This window comes from Mirounga leonina, unplaced genomic scaffold (assembly GCF_011800145.1).
Source record: "Mirounga leonina isolate KUSES-001 unplaced genomic scaffold, KU_Mleo_1.0 Mir_153, whole genome shotgun sequence".
Lineage (NCBI taxonomy): Eukaryota > Metazoa > Chordata > Mammalia > Carnivora > Phocidae > Mirounga > Mirounga leonina.
Genome location: NW_023270387.1, coordinates 10850021 through 10865444, shown reverse-complemented (window position 1 = coordinate 10865444; position 15424 = coordinate 10850021). Strand labels below are relative to the sequence as shown.

The 15424-nt window shown below is 39.6% G+C and overlaps 1 protein-coding gene and 1 long non-coding RNA gene across 3 annotated transcripts in view; one reads left to right on the top strand and one right to left on the bottom strand.

The window, feature by feature from the left end:
* NXPE1 (neurexophilin and PC-esterase domain family member 1) overlaps positions 1-9657 on the top strand; it is a 66910-nt gene extending 57253 nt beyond the window's left edge. Inside the window, 1 exon segment of the mRNA XM_035008989.1 lies at positions 9548-9657. Coding sequence (XP_034864880.1) covers positions 9548-9642 — 95 coding nt within the window. The 3' untranslated portion in view covers positions 9643-9657.
* LOC118013258 overlaps positions 1-15424 on the bottom strand; it is a 56477-nt gene that overhangs the window by 35519 nt on the left and 5534 nt on the right. The window lies entirely within an intron of this gene.

Below are 15424 nucleotides of genomic sequence, written 5' to 3'. Positions count from 1 at the left end.
ATTAAGGCAAGTCCTCAATTCTGCCCCCACAACTCCCACAGTCAAACTTTGGGGAAGGTGCAATAAAAATGCCTCAGATAGTTTGAGGTCATACCCATGGGGGGACTTGATTTCACTTTCCATTTGTAACTATGATAAAAGGATGGCTTTGTAGGTATATTGTGCCAACGTACAACAGAGTGGAAACAATGACATAAGTAAACACCACCAAGGGATAAGGGGAGGGGAGAGAGGAGCAATGATGCTGGGTCACATCAGGTCATCAGTGGGACATGACAGAGAACTTCCCCAGGAGCAACCATCATCCTGCATTTCCCTCGACTGGAAAACAGGCAAGGATGGCAGCGGACGCTCAGAGATAAGGTGGCATGAATCACACATCAATCAGAGCAGTGGGGACCAGCAGAGAAAGCGGTTTCTTAGGATAGAAATTCTCCTGCTACCAAGAGATCATGTAACCATCTCTCTGAGCCCAGATAGCACCTAGACAAAGAGAAGAAAGGGAGGGTGAGCAAGGGAGATAGGGCAGGAAGAGGAATCCCCCAACACCGTCCATTTAACAACAACAACAAAAAAGAAATGGGAAGTAATCTGAATGATACCATTTTCAACTGGAAGAGACATGGGGCACCTGGGTGGCTCAGTCGGTTAAGCTTCTGCCTTCGGCTCAGGTCATGATCCCAGGGTCCTGGGATCGAGCCCCGCATCGGGCTCCCTGCTCGGCGGGAAGCCTGCTTCTCTCTCTCCCACTCCCCCTGCTTGTGTTCCCTCTCTCACTGTGTCTCTCTGTCAAATAAATAAATAAAATCTTTAAAAAAAATAAAAAAATAAACTGGAAGAGACATTAGCTGGTGATGGGAAAATTGACTTTTGTTCCCTCAACAGCAAGAACCATATTAATTCAGTCATAGAAAAATTAGAAAGCTACAGTGCTTTATACATCTGACTTTTAGTTTATTGATTTTGCCCCTGCTGTGTGTTTTTCCTAAGAATAGCTATCGTGTGTTTACTACTTGCCGTGTGCCAGGCACTGTGCTGAATGTTTTATACTCATACCATATTCCGTACAACAATCACAAGAAGCAGGTGGTCGCATAATCTTTGAAGTACAGAGGAGCAAATAGCAATTTGAAAGATTAAGCAAATTTTACCAAGATCAGGGAGCAAATAAGTGAGAGAGAAAAGACCTGAATCCAATGCCCGAACCTCTCACTCGAACCCTATGGAATATTACCTACCTGCTGCTAGTATGCTCCCTCTTCAGATGTTTAAAGAAAGCAGATAAATGACTAACCCAACCAGCAAGCAGCAGAGCTGGGGTGTGAGTCAAGTAGTCTGGCTCAAGATGTGCCAGTTTCTACTTCTTGAACAATGTTTAAGGACCTTAACAAATCTATTTATTAACATTTTAAATCTTACTGTTGCTCCCATAACTATGGAAAACATAGGGAATACGAAACTAGATTAGGATAGTGAGAAATGAAAAAATAAAAAGACAACAGAATCTAAAGTTCAGTAAAGTTTTATAAATAGAAAAATTGTGGGGCGCCTGGGTGGCTCAGTCAGTTAAGCCTCTGCCTTCGACTCAGGTCATGATCTCAGGGTCCTGGGATCAGGCTGCATGGGCTCCTGGCTCAGCAGGGAGTCTGTTTCTCCCTCTGCCCCTCCCCCCTGCTCGTGCTCTGTCCCATATAAATAAAATCTTTTAAAAAAATAGAAACTTAGTGAAAGACAGACAAGTTGTAAAAAGGAGTAAAATTATTGGTAGCTGAATGGGAACAGTGAGAGAACACAATCATTGTAACCTAGCAAGGTGGGATTACAACTAATCCCCATGAATGGGTATGACTGAATGAATTGGTATGGAGTCCAAGAAATAATGCCGAGAAAACCTTGTGGATTTTACATGCTCAGATCTCATAAGAAAGTCATTACCTCTTACTGCAAAAAAAAAAAAAAAAAAAAAACCAATAAATGACATACATGAAGAGTTGTGTGGGACAACCAAACTCTAGTGTACTCATATTCAAGAAACAATGGTAAAAGGCATGGGAATGACAGCTTGGACAGTGTGACAGTATTTGGTGTGCATTATGAGGGGAAGGTACTTGGACCAGACCTCAGTAGTTGTATATATATTAGCTAAGGCACCTTGCGCCTGCTTTAATAACAGGGATGCATAACTAAAGGAGCATATTTTGTTATGTAGGAAGGGAGGAAGGGAGAAAGAAAATATGTAAATATTCAAAATACAGCTAAAACTAAAGGAGAATGCTCCAAAATTCAAGTCATCAAGATGTGTAGATTCCTTTGCTTGTAAAGAGATTTCTTGGGAATTATTTTCTGGAACACTTTTATGAGTACTTCTGTAACACCTGGACTTCACAGACAGCTCTAGTTGCTTAACTCAGTTTGTTAAATCACAATTTTGACAAGGCCAGTGTCTTGAGTGTCCCAGGTCAGTTAACTGCTTTGTTTCAGAGCTAGCGGGTGCACTCCTAATCTCAGTCAATGGTGAAGAGCCTTTATACTACTGCGTTTCATATATGAATTTACACCAGGCTGTGGGCTACTTAAGAACAGGAAATATTTCATCACTGTATATCTGAACCTTGTATGGTTACAGTGGAGGCACTTGATAAATGGGTGAGGACAAAGCAGGTATACAACCACCACTTGGTAAGGAGCACAAATTGAGAGATTAATGCATTTTTCAGCTGAAACCCATGCACGAATATACTTAACTCAGTTCCTGTGATACATTCCTCCACATGCCAAGGTTGGAGCAAAATATGGCTGATTCATCTGATACCTGCAAGTGTACGGGAAGGTCTAGAATGAGAGCAATGGTGCTGAATATTGCTTATGAGGGGTGTTTGATTTATCAGAGAACTAAAAAATGAAACAAAAATTGAGATAAGCCCTCTGCTCCCAGTGGTTAGTTACCCTTTGGAAGAGAGATAAATTGCAGAAATTTGCAAACAGACTGAATTTAAAGCCATCAATGACCCTTTGAAAGGAAAAACTTATTTACCTCATGGAAGATTCTACACCTGTGTATTTAATACTTCCCAGACGTTTTTAGAAGTACAGGTCTTCCTCGACTTATGATGGGGTTATGTCCTAATAAACCCATTGTAACTTGAAAATATCTTAAGTCAAAAATGCATTGAACACAACTAACCTACAGAATATCATAGCTTAGCCTACCTAGCTCAACTTAAATGTGCTCAGACACTTACACATCAGCCTACACTTGGGCAAAATCATCTAACACAAAGCCTATATTATAATAGTGTTGAATATCTCATGTAATTGATTGGATACTGTCCTGAAAGTGAAAAACAAAATGGTTATATGGATGTAGAATGGTTGTGTCAATTGTTTACCCTCATAATTGCGTGGATGACTGGGAGCTCTGGCACACTGGTACTACCCAGCATCCTAAGAGGATCATACCACACACTGCTAGCCTGGGAAGAGATCAAAATTAAAAATTCACAGTATGGGGGCGCCTGGGTGGCTCGGTTGGTTAAGCGACTGCCTTCGGCTCGGGTCATGACCCCGGAGTCCCGGGATCGAGTCCCACGTCAGGCTCCCTGCTCAGCAGGGAGTCTGCTTCTCCCTCTGACCCTCCTCCCTCTCATGCTGTCTGTCTCTCATTCTCTCTCTCACAAATAAATAAAATCTTAAAAAAAAAAAAAGATTAAAAAAAAAATTCACAGTATGGTTTCTACCAAATGTGTATTGTTCCCATACCACTGTAAAGCCAAAAACCAAAAGTTGAACCATCATTTTAAAATTCAACCTTAGGGATTGATCTCTTGATCTCAGGGTTGTGGGTTCGAGCCCCATGTCAGGTGTGGAGATTACTAAAAAATAAAATCTTTTTTAAAAAATTCAACCTTAGGTTTTTTAATTTCTTTAAACAATCTTTCTATGCTCTGATCTTATTTGGATTTTATCTACCTTTTTGACTTGTGAGTTTTTATTTTTTTTTAATTTCGTTCCTGCTTTCACAAGAAATATTAAAAATATTCATCCTCTCAGCTACATGTGAAATAATGAGACTGGGCCACTTTCTTACACCATACACAAAAATAAACTCAAAATGAATTAAAGACCTAAATGTGAGACCTGAAACGATAAAACTCCTAGATGAAAACATAGGCAGTAATTTCTTTGGCATCAGCCTTAGCAACATTTTTCTAGATATGCCTCCTCAGGAGACAGAAACAAAAGCAAAAATGAACTATTGGGACTACACCAAAATAAAAAGCCTTTGCACAGCAAAGGAAACTTTCCATCAACAAAACAAAAAGGCAAACTACTGAATGGGAGAAGGTATTTGCAAATGATATATCCAAAAAGGGCTTAATATCCAAAATATATAAAGAGTATATACTGCTCAATACCAAAAAAAATAAATAATTTGATTAAAAATGGGCTGAGGACCTGAATAGACATTTTTCCAAAGAAGACATACAGATAGCCAACAGACACATGAAAAATGCTCAACATCACTCATCATCAGGCAAATGCAAATCAAAACCACAATGAGCTATCACCTCACACTTGTCAGAATGCCTAATATCAAAAAGACAAGAAATTACAAGTATTGTCAAAAATGTAGAAAAAATGGAATTCTCATTCAGTGTTGGTGGGAATGTAAATTGGTGTAACCATTGTGGAAAACAGTACAGAGGTTCCTCAAAAAATTAAAAAGAGAAATACCATATGATCCAGGGGCGCCTGGGTGGCTCAGTTGGTTAAGCACCTGTCGTCAGCTCAAATCATGATGTCCTGGAATTGAGCCCTGTGTCGGGCTCACTGCTCAGTGGGGAGCCTGCTTCTGCCTCTCCCTCTGCCCCTCCCCCTGCTCATTCTCTCTCTCTCTTTCACTCTTGCTCTCTCAAATAAATAAAATCTTAAAAAAGAATAAGAAGAAAAGAAATACCATATGATCCAGTAATTCTACTACTGGGTATTTACCCAAAGAAAATGAAAACACAAATTCAAAAAGATATGTGCACCCCTATGTTTATTGCAGCATTATTTACAATAGCCATGATATGGAGGCAACCTAAGTGTCCACCGACAGATGAATGGATAAAGACATGGTATGTATACATACACATATACATACACACATACAAATATTATTAAGCCATCTAAAAGAATGAGCTCTTGCCATTTGTGACAACATAGATGGAACTAGAGGATATTATTCTAAGTTAAATAAGTCATTGAGAAAAACCGATACCATGATTTCACTTATATGTGGAATCTAAAAAGCAAAACAAACAAAAAACAGGCTCTTAAATACAGAGAACAAACTGGTGGTTGCCAGAGGGGAGGTGGGTGGAGGGATGAGCAAATAGATAAAGGGGATTAAGAGGTACAAATTTCCAATTATAAAATAAGTCAGGGAGATAAAACATACAGCATAGGGAATATAATCAATAATATTTTAATAACATTGCGTGGTGACTACACCTATTATGGTGAGCACCCTGAGTAATGTATAGAATTGTTGAATCACTATGCTGTACACCTGAAACTAATATAACATGGTATGCCCATTTCAATAATAAAAAAAATTAAAAATAAAAAGGCGGTCCTAAGGGGGGAATACATAGCCATCCAAGCCTCACTCAAAAAAAAATAGAAAAATCCTGAATTCACCAACTCTACACCTTAAAGAACTAGAGAAAAAGCAACAAACGATGCCTAAGCCACGCATTAGAAGAGAAATAATTAAAATTAGAGCAGAAATCAATGAATTAGAAACCAGAAACACAGTAGATCAGATCAACGAAACTAGAAGTTGGTTCTTTGAAAGAATTAATAAGATCGATAAACCACTGGCCAGACTTATCCAAAAGAAAAGAGAAAGGACCCAAATTAATAAAATTATGAATGAAAGGGGAGAGATCATGACTAACACCAAGGAAATAGAAACAATTATTAGAAATTATTATCAACAACTATATGCCAATAAACTGAGCAATCTGGATGAAATGGAGGCCTTCCTGGAAACCTATAAGCTGCCAAGACTGAAACAGGAAGAAATTGACAACCTGAATAGGCCAATAACCAGTAATGAGAGTGAAGCAGTGATCAAAAACCTCCAAAAAAACAAGAGTCCAGGGCCTGATGGATTCCCTGGGGAATTCTACCAAACATTCAAAGAAGAAATAATACCTATTCTACTGAAGCTGTTTCAAAAAATAGAAACAGAAGGAAAGCTTCCAAACTCATTCTTTTTTTTCTTTTAATGTTTTATTTATTTATTCATGAGAGTCAGAGAGAGAGAGAGAGGCAGAGGGAGAAGCAGGCTTCCCGCCTAGCAGGGAACCCCAGGCGGGACTCGATCCCAGAACCCTGGGATCATGACCTGAGCCGAAGGCAGACGCTTAACATCTGAGCCACCCAGGTGCCCCCCAAACTCATTCTATGAGGCCAGCATTACCTTAATCCCCAAACCAGGCAAAGACCCCATCAAAAAGGAGAATTTCAAACCGATATCCCTGATGAATATGGATTCCAAAATCCTCAACAAAATCCTAGCTACTAGGATCCAACAATACATTAAAAGGATCATCCACCACAACCAAGTGGGATTTATCCCCGGGATGCAAAGGTGGTTTAACATTCACAAATCAATCAATGTGATAGAACACATTAATAAGAGGAGGGAAAGGAAGCATATGGTCCTCTCAAGTGATGCAGAAAAAGCATTGATAAATACGACATCCTTTCCTGATTAAAACTCTTCAGAGTATAGGGATAGAGGGAACATTCCTCAAGTTCATAAAATCCATCTATGAAAAACCCACAGCGAATATCATCCTCACTGGGGAAAAGCTGAGAGCCTTTCCCTTAAGATTAAGAACACGTCAAGGGTGCCCACTCTCGCCACTATTGTTCAACATAGTACTAGAAGTCCTAGCAACAGCAATCAGACAACAAAAAGAATTAAAAGGTATTCAGATTGGCAAAGAAGAAGTCAAACTCTTTTCGCAGATGACATGATACTTTATGTGGAAAACCCAGAAGACTCCACCCCCAAATTACTAGAACTCATACAGCAATTCAGTAATGTGGCAGGATACAAAATCAATGCACAGAAATCAGTTGCTTTCTTATACACTAACAACGCAACTGTAGAAAGAAATTAGAGAAACGATTCCATTTACAATAGCACCAAAAACCGTAAGATACCTCAGAATAAACCTAACCAAAGAGGTAAAGGATCTATACTCTAGGAACTACAGAACACTCGTGAAAGAAATTGAAGAAGACACAAAAAGATGGGAAAATATTCCATGCTCATGGATCAGAAGAATAAACATTGTTAAAATGTCTATGCTACCCAGAGCAATCTATACCTTCAATGCCATCCCGATCAAAATTCCAATGACATTTTTCAAAGTGCTGGAACAAACAATCCTAAAATTTGTATGGAATCAGAAAAGACCCTGAATCGCCAAGGAAATGTTGAAAAACAAAGCTGGGGGCATCACGTTGCCCGATTTCAAGCTATATTACAAAGCTGTGATCACCAAGACAGCATGGTACTGGCACAAAAACAGACATACAGACCAATGGAACAGAACAGAGAACCCAGATATGGACCCTCAAACTCTATGGTCAAATAATCTTTGACAAAGCAGGAAAAAACATGCAATGGAAAAAAGACAGTCTCTTCAATAAATGGTGCTGGGAAAATTGGACAGCCACATGCAGAAGAATGAAACTCAACCATTCTCTAACGTCATTCACAAAGATAAACTCAAAGTGGATCAAAGACCTCAATGTGAGACAGGAATCCATCAAAATCCTAGAGAAGAACATAGGCAGTAACCTCTTTGACATCGCCCACAGCAACTTCTTTCAAGATACATCTCCAAAAGCTAGTGAAACAAAAGCAAAAATGAACTTTTGGGACTTCATCAAGATAAAAAGCTTCTGCACGGCAAAGGAAACAGTCAACAAAACAAAGAGGCAACCCACAGAATGGGAGAAGATATTTGCAAATGACACTACAGATAAAGGGCTGGTATCTAAGATCTATAAAGAACTTCTCAAACTCAACACCCAAAAAACAAATAATCAAGTCAAAAAGTGGGCAGAAGATATGAAAAGACACTTCTCTGAAGAGGACATACAAATGGCTAACAGCCACATGAAAAAATGTTCATCATCATTAGCCATCAGGGAAATTCAAATCAAAACCACATTGAGATAGCACCTTACACCAGTTAGAATGGCAAAAATGGACAGGGAAAGAAACAACAAATGTTGGAGAGGTTGTGGAGAAAGGGGAACCCTCTTACACTGTTGGTGGGAATGCAAGTTGGTACAGCCACTTTGGAAAACAGTGTGGAGGTTCTTCAAAAATTTAAAAATAGAGCTACCCTGTGACCCAGCAATTGCACTCCTGGGTATTTACCCCAAAGAAACAGATGTAGTGAAAAGAAGGGCCATATGCTCCCCAGTGTTCATAGCAGCAATGTCTGCAATAGCCAAACTGTGGAAAGAGCCGAGATGCCCTTCAACGGATGAATGGATAAAGAAGATGTGGTCCAGGGGCGCCTGGGTGGCTCAGTCGTTAAACGTCTCCCTTCGGCTCAGGTCATGATCCCAGGGTACTGGGATCGAGCCCCACATTGGGCTCCCTGCTCGGCCAGGAGCCTGCTTCTCCCTCTCCCTCTCCCCCTGCTTGTGTTCCCTCTCTAGCTGTCTCTCTCTCTCTCTGTGTGTCAAATAAATAAATAAAATCTTCAAAAAAAGAAAAAAAAGAAGATGTGGTCCATATATACAATGGAATATTACTCAGCCATCAGAAAGGATGAATACCCAACTTTTACATCAACATGGATGGGACTGGAGGAGATTATGCTAAGTGAAGTAAGTCAAGCAGAGAAAGTCAATTATCACATGGTTTCACCTATCTGTGGAACATAAGGAATATAATGGAGGACATTAGGAGAAGGAAGGGAAAAATGGGGGCAGGGGAATCGGAGGGAGAGATGAACCATAACAGACTATGGACTCTGAGAAACAAACAGGGTTTTTGGGGGGGGGGGAAGGGCTAGCCTGGTGATGCATATTAAGGAGGGCACGTACTGCATGGAGCACTGGGTGTTATACGAAAACAATGAACCGTGGATCACCACATCAAAAACTAATGATGTATTGTATGGTGACTAACATAACATAATAAAATTTTTTAAAAATAATAAAAATAAAAATAAAATAATAAATTTAAAATTAAAAAAAAGTATCACCCGAGAAACCGATCCCGTAGTGGCAAATGACAGTCACCGCCATCACCCTTGGCCAGGACTTGAGACCCTTTCCTGTCAATGCTTTCATTCATGGGGACAAAGAGCCACTGAATGTCTGCCCCTGAGAAGTCCAGATACCAAAGAGAGATGGAAAACATTAACAACGTGCATATGGAAGGAGAGAGGTTGGGTGATTTCTGTGGCTCTATTAACTCACTTACCCCTTAAGGGGATGTTTTAAGATTCTCAGTGAGTGATTGATGCCTGGGATAAAACCACTGCATGTGACACTAAGAAAATTCACCCTCCAGATGGTGTGATTGGAAATGACATTGAAATGTTAACCTGATTTTGCTCAATTATAGGTACAGAAAACCACCAGGGGCCACTCTCCATAGATACCCACGTGGACAGCCCACTCTCCTACCTTTCCATCCATGTCTCTAGCCATTCCCTTTTGATATCTACTGCTGACTCTCCTTCCTCTTCCCACCAAAATAGATCCTGACATTGCTCATGTTTTGCTCTAGGCCTTTTCCCCTTCTCATCTATAGCCTCCCTTTGGGTGGTCTGTTCCCATTCAATTACCATCTTTCAAGTCCACAACTCTAGCATAGATCAGTCCAGTGCTACTGAGCTTTAAAGTGCTGTATCTCACTGCCTACTAAACAGTTACATGTGGTTGTGTCTGTGTCTAAAAATTAACTCTGCATTCCTACCCCTCAACCCCAATGTGCTCTTCCTCCAATGTGTATTATCTCAGGAAAGGATACCACCATCCAGCCTGTTATTCAAATCTGAAACCTGGGATTCATCCTTGATACCTCCCTGTCCTTCAACATCTCCGTTCACATTTAAGCAATCACAAAATCCTATTTTACCTCCTCACTATCTCAAAACTGGCCACTTCTCTATATGCCTCCTAGTCCAAACTACCTTTTTCTATCCTTAAATACTACCGTAGCCACCTAACCACCCTATGACCATTCCTAGTCCCTCCCTCCACCAATCCATTTAAATCCAAATATAATTAATCTCTGCCTTTACAATTTTTCAAAACACTTTAAAAAGCCCAGAGTGTCTCAAGGGGTGTGTTGGGACTAACTGCACCAGAGTCCTGGAGTGGATCTTGTTAAAATGTTGCCTCTTGAGTTATATCAAATCCAAAGAATCAAAATCTCTAGGGATTGGCCCAAGGTACTAATTTTTAATCCCAAATCCTTACTATGGTTTACAGGACCTTCACAATCTGACCTCCTGCAGTTCCAGGCAAGGTCAGGGCATCTTATTCATGATTCCGTCCCAAAGCGCCCCGTACCCCACCAGGAGCACTCATGTATTCGATGTCAGATTCCCTGCCAGAGAGTAAGTCCCAGGAGCGAAGCCACCATGCCTGCCATGGTTCCCATTTATCCCTTGTGCCCAGGACAGTGGGGCACAACATCTGTTTAATATTCATCACCATTCAGAACCAAAGAGAATTTAATATAGATTTTCCTCACAGCATGGTTGGTTTAACATGACTGAAAATGTCTTCATTTGTTGATAGTGTACACACCAAGAAAAGAAAGGGCTCAGATAACATTGATTGGAGTAATTAATTAGTGGCCTGAAGGAGAAAGTTTAATCTTCAAAATCAAAGTAATTATTTAGAGGTTGATAACAAGCTCTCCTCCAGTCTCCAGTGAGATCAAATGACCAGAAATAAGCTTTGGACTACATTCAAAGAGTTTCTGATCATACATACTGTGTGGGTAAATACAAATCTAAAAAAAAAAAGAAAAGTTGAATTTTCTCTGGTGTAAGAAAGAGACCTCTCCCCTCGTCCCACTTTTGTTTGAGCGTCTCCTTTAGAAAACTTGCAATCACATTCTTTCTCTGCCCCTTTGGAAGTGTCTGTAGATCTTTTCAAAAGCTAAATAAGAGTCTTGACAGTTTTACAACCCAAGAATGTCTTTCTCAAGGACCTAGCAGCCATCTCTTTAAAATGTAAACATAAAGGAAGATAGCACCTCTATCTCAGCCTCCATGAGAGTTTAATTTGGACATCTGACCCCAAATTGTAACTACCTACCTGTCACAGAGATTTGAGTTTTATTCTTCTTCTGAATAAAGAGAATTAGCAAACACAGATGGTCAATCCAATTACCAAGTGAATCTAGGATGAGCTATGTGTGACAAACGGTGCTGTCATGTCCTCTGACCTGAGGACTAGTTATAATTTATCTTGAGTACATGGAGGTGAGAGGTTGGATCTGCCTGGCTATATGTAAGGGTGAGATTCCTTTCTGTCTTTTCTCTTTAGCTGATTGTCTGGGATGCACATCTATTTTGGTTATATGCTTATACAATAATAAAACTGTTTGTTCTTCCATCTTTGTGGAGAGGTTTTCTGGGTTGGCAGATTTTGTTTTCAATTTTATTTCCCCAACAATACCAATCACAAGCCAGACTGACCAAGTAAAGGTGGTGAATTCGTATCTGAAAAATTGTTTACCAGTAGGAAAGACAAGCTGAAGCCGCTGTGCATTTCATCAGGGCCCATACAATTGGAGGGCCCTACACAGCTGGGTTGGGAGTTGGAATACACTGCCCTGAAAATACAGTCTTTCCCCTTGTAGGTTACTTCTGCCCACTGCACTCCTGTCTCCCCTGACTCCTCCATGTAAAACAAAAACAAAAACAAACCCTCTAGCATATTTGGCATATTAGCAATGGAAAGCTCAGGCAGGACACACTCATACCCAGACCACAAAGGGGCATGCATGCAGCCTGAGGAACTTAGTGAAGGCAAATTTACAAACATGAATGAGGAAATGGTTGAGATAAAAAGAATGAGATGTCCTAGAGGAAGTGACACTGGCAAAAACTTCCCATTAGATGAACTCTCTGCACATTAAAGAGGAAGGGATAAAATGCTGGAAACTGATCTAAACACAGAAAGGAGAATGACAAACAGAAAAGATGCTTATCCTAAGTTTATGATGAGAAGGTGAGCACTGTTGAAACTAATCCTTGTAAGTTTTTTACAATGAAATAACACTTTAATTTACAATGTTTCTAATGTTTTAAGTTACAGTGTACCATAAGTAAATATTAGTTTTACCATTTTTTCACTTCCCAATACATTAATAACCAACAGTAAGAACTGGTTAAAATGTTGAATGTTTTCACAAACACTTTTAAAGTTCACAGAACATTTGTAATCTTTCCCACTGATGTTTAAGATTGCTTTGCATGGTTTTAGCTTGCGCGGTCTTGCACTATTGTGCAAAGCAAGGACTGCCTAGATTTCTTATTCCTCATTAAACAAGTTAATACAAGTGCCTAAGACAGTGTCTGTCACACAGTAAATGCTCAGTGTCACCTATTATTGCAAAGATATTACTTGCTGTTTTTCAGCTTTAATGCAAAAGTTTTCTTTGTTTGTTTTTGTCTATACTTGCTGCTCCTGTTTCTCTCCTTCCACTCTCTCTTGAAACCATTCCTGTCAGGCTTTCGTCCACACCCCTCCACCGCAACTGCTCTTCTCAAAGTCACCAATCACTTCTGAAGAGCTAAATGCAATGGTAAGCTGTAAACCTTACTTCATGTACTTCACAGCAGCATTTAATTCAATTAATCATAAAAGACCTTGGTTTCTAAACACCACACTCTCCTTGCCGGTTTCCTCCTGCCCTATAAATAGATCCTTTTCAATCTCTTTTACTAGTAACCCTCCCCCCACCCCCCTTATCCAAGTATTAGAGTGCCACAGGGCAAAACCTTTGGATCTCATCTCCCTCTCTCTCTCCTCTACCACCACACTGTTCCCACATACACACACACACACACACACGTATCCTTTATCAAAGCCATCAGCATATTCTGTCAACCTAGTACCTTCTAGTCATTAGAATTATCCCCATTTTAGAGATGAGAAAACTGAGCCACAGAAAAATTATGTGACTTTTCAAAGGTCACACAAATTATTTGGGACAGAACTGGGATCTGTGCCTAGGTAGGCTAACTTTAGAGATTTAAAGTGGCAAATTTCCTCAATTCTGGTCAAGGTTTCCAAAAAATAGTTAGGTTTAATTTCAAGACTACTTTTCATAAAGACAAAAAATAAACAATTTCTAAGTATTTTCCAAATAGACAATTCAATTAAGGTACACCTAATATAAAACATAACATTATAAACCAAAACATAGTTTTTTTAAGTTTTATTTTTTTGAGAGAGAGTACATATGCGTTTGCACACACACACTTGGGGGGGGGGGATTTCCAGAGGGAGAAGGAGGAGAAGCAGACTCCCTGCTGAGCGTAGAGCCCCACGAGGGAGAGCTCAATCTCAAGACCCTGAGATCACCACCTGAGCTGAAATCAAGTCACACGCTTAACTGAGCCAACCAGGTGTCCCCCAAAACATAACTTTAACAGTTTATAAGAAAATTTCCCACTCAGTTTTATAATCTTTGTGTTTCTATGCATAATTTTTTTTAATTGGGATACTTTTTTCTGTTTGTCTTTTTTTTTTTTTTTAACCTAACGTGTATCCTAACATTTTATCCATTATAATAGAGTACCCTTATTAAAATTACACTTCAGTTTTTTGGAAAACTTGAGGACTAGAAGGAAATTTGCCATTTTAAAACTGAAAGCAGTTTTCCTATTTCTTTAGAAATAGAGGGTTGAATTCACTGTGGGGAAAGAAAAATAATTTTCCAGGCACCTGGGTGGCTCAGTTGGTTAAGCATCTGCCTTCAGTTCAGGTCATGATCCCAAGGTCCTAAGATCAAGTCCCACATCAGGCTCCCTATTCAGCGGGGATTCGGCTTCTTCCTCTGCTTCCCCCACCCCACTCGTGCGTGCTCTCTCTTTTGCGTGCATGCAAAAATAAATAAATAAAATCTTAAAAAAGAAAAAGAATTTCCCTCTACCCTTCTAGGTTCTTGGCTGAGATAACCACTCCCCACACAATAAAAAGAAAGAATAACAAGAGAAAAAAATTATTTTAATTAGGTATGTGTGAGAACCCCACAAAGGTAAGAGGTACAAAAGGCAACCAAGCAATTGTGGTTTATATACCATCCTGAGCTAAGAATAGGGATAAGCATCTGAGACTTCAGAGGCAAGGGAAGGTAACTCATAAGAAGGTGAAAAGAGGAAATGCATAGTAAACAAATTAGCCCTACCAGGCAGGTAAATCTCTCAGATTAAAGAGTGATCTCCAGTGATAGTCCCCCCTCCTGGTACAGGTCCCCCTTTCTAATGCCAATTTCCCTTACAAAAGAGAAACTTCTCTCTGTTATCAGAGTTACTTGGGTATCTGCAGTTTCTCAAAATAATCAGCTCAAAATATTCCGTATACCAAAGACACATGTTTTGGTGTGTCTGCTACCCTCATCACCTTTAACACACCAACTGGGCAAAAATACCCTTTGGTTCTGCAGAGGCAAAGATCGTATTCTGAAAAAAGAATAGATCAGGATGGAGGCAAGAAAACTGGATATACTATATCTAATCTAACTCAACCACCATCCCCAGATTGACGTGAGGAAAGCAGTATTTTGAGAGACCTTGAGAAAAATCATGATGCCCTTCATCATTAAATAGTATTTCTTTTCTAAGAGAAAGAGATCATATTAACGGATGATTATTGCACGTTGTTCTTCCATTATAGCAATGCCTGTGTGCCTCTTTCCCAAATGATATTCTACACTTAAATATGAGGAAAAATACCACCTCAAAATCACTTACTCAAAAATTTCTTTGAAGACGGTACTGGAGTTTTTTAGAAAAGTTGTTTTGTTTTGAAGTTTTTCCTCATTTCCCAAGAAAGGAAAACCAATTATGATAAGATGACACCTTGGACCCATTATGTCTGTCTGAAGAGTACAAAAAAGTTTTTATTTGCTTCACTTGAGTGGGCTGCCCTTAGAAAATTGCTTCTAGCCAATTCCTGTATATCAAGTGCCACGACTATTTAGAAGGCCCAGAACAATTAAGAAGTTCCAAAGAGTTCCAAAAGTGAAGGGATAGAAAAAGGTATTCCATGCAAATGGAAAAGAAAAAAAAAGCCAGGATTGCAATATCTATATCAGACAAAATAGACTTTAAAACAAAGACTGTAATAAGAGACAAAAGAA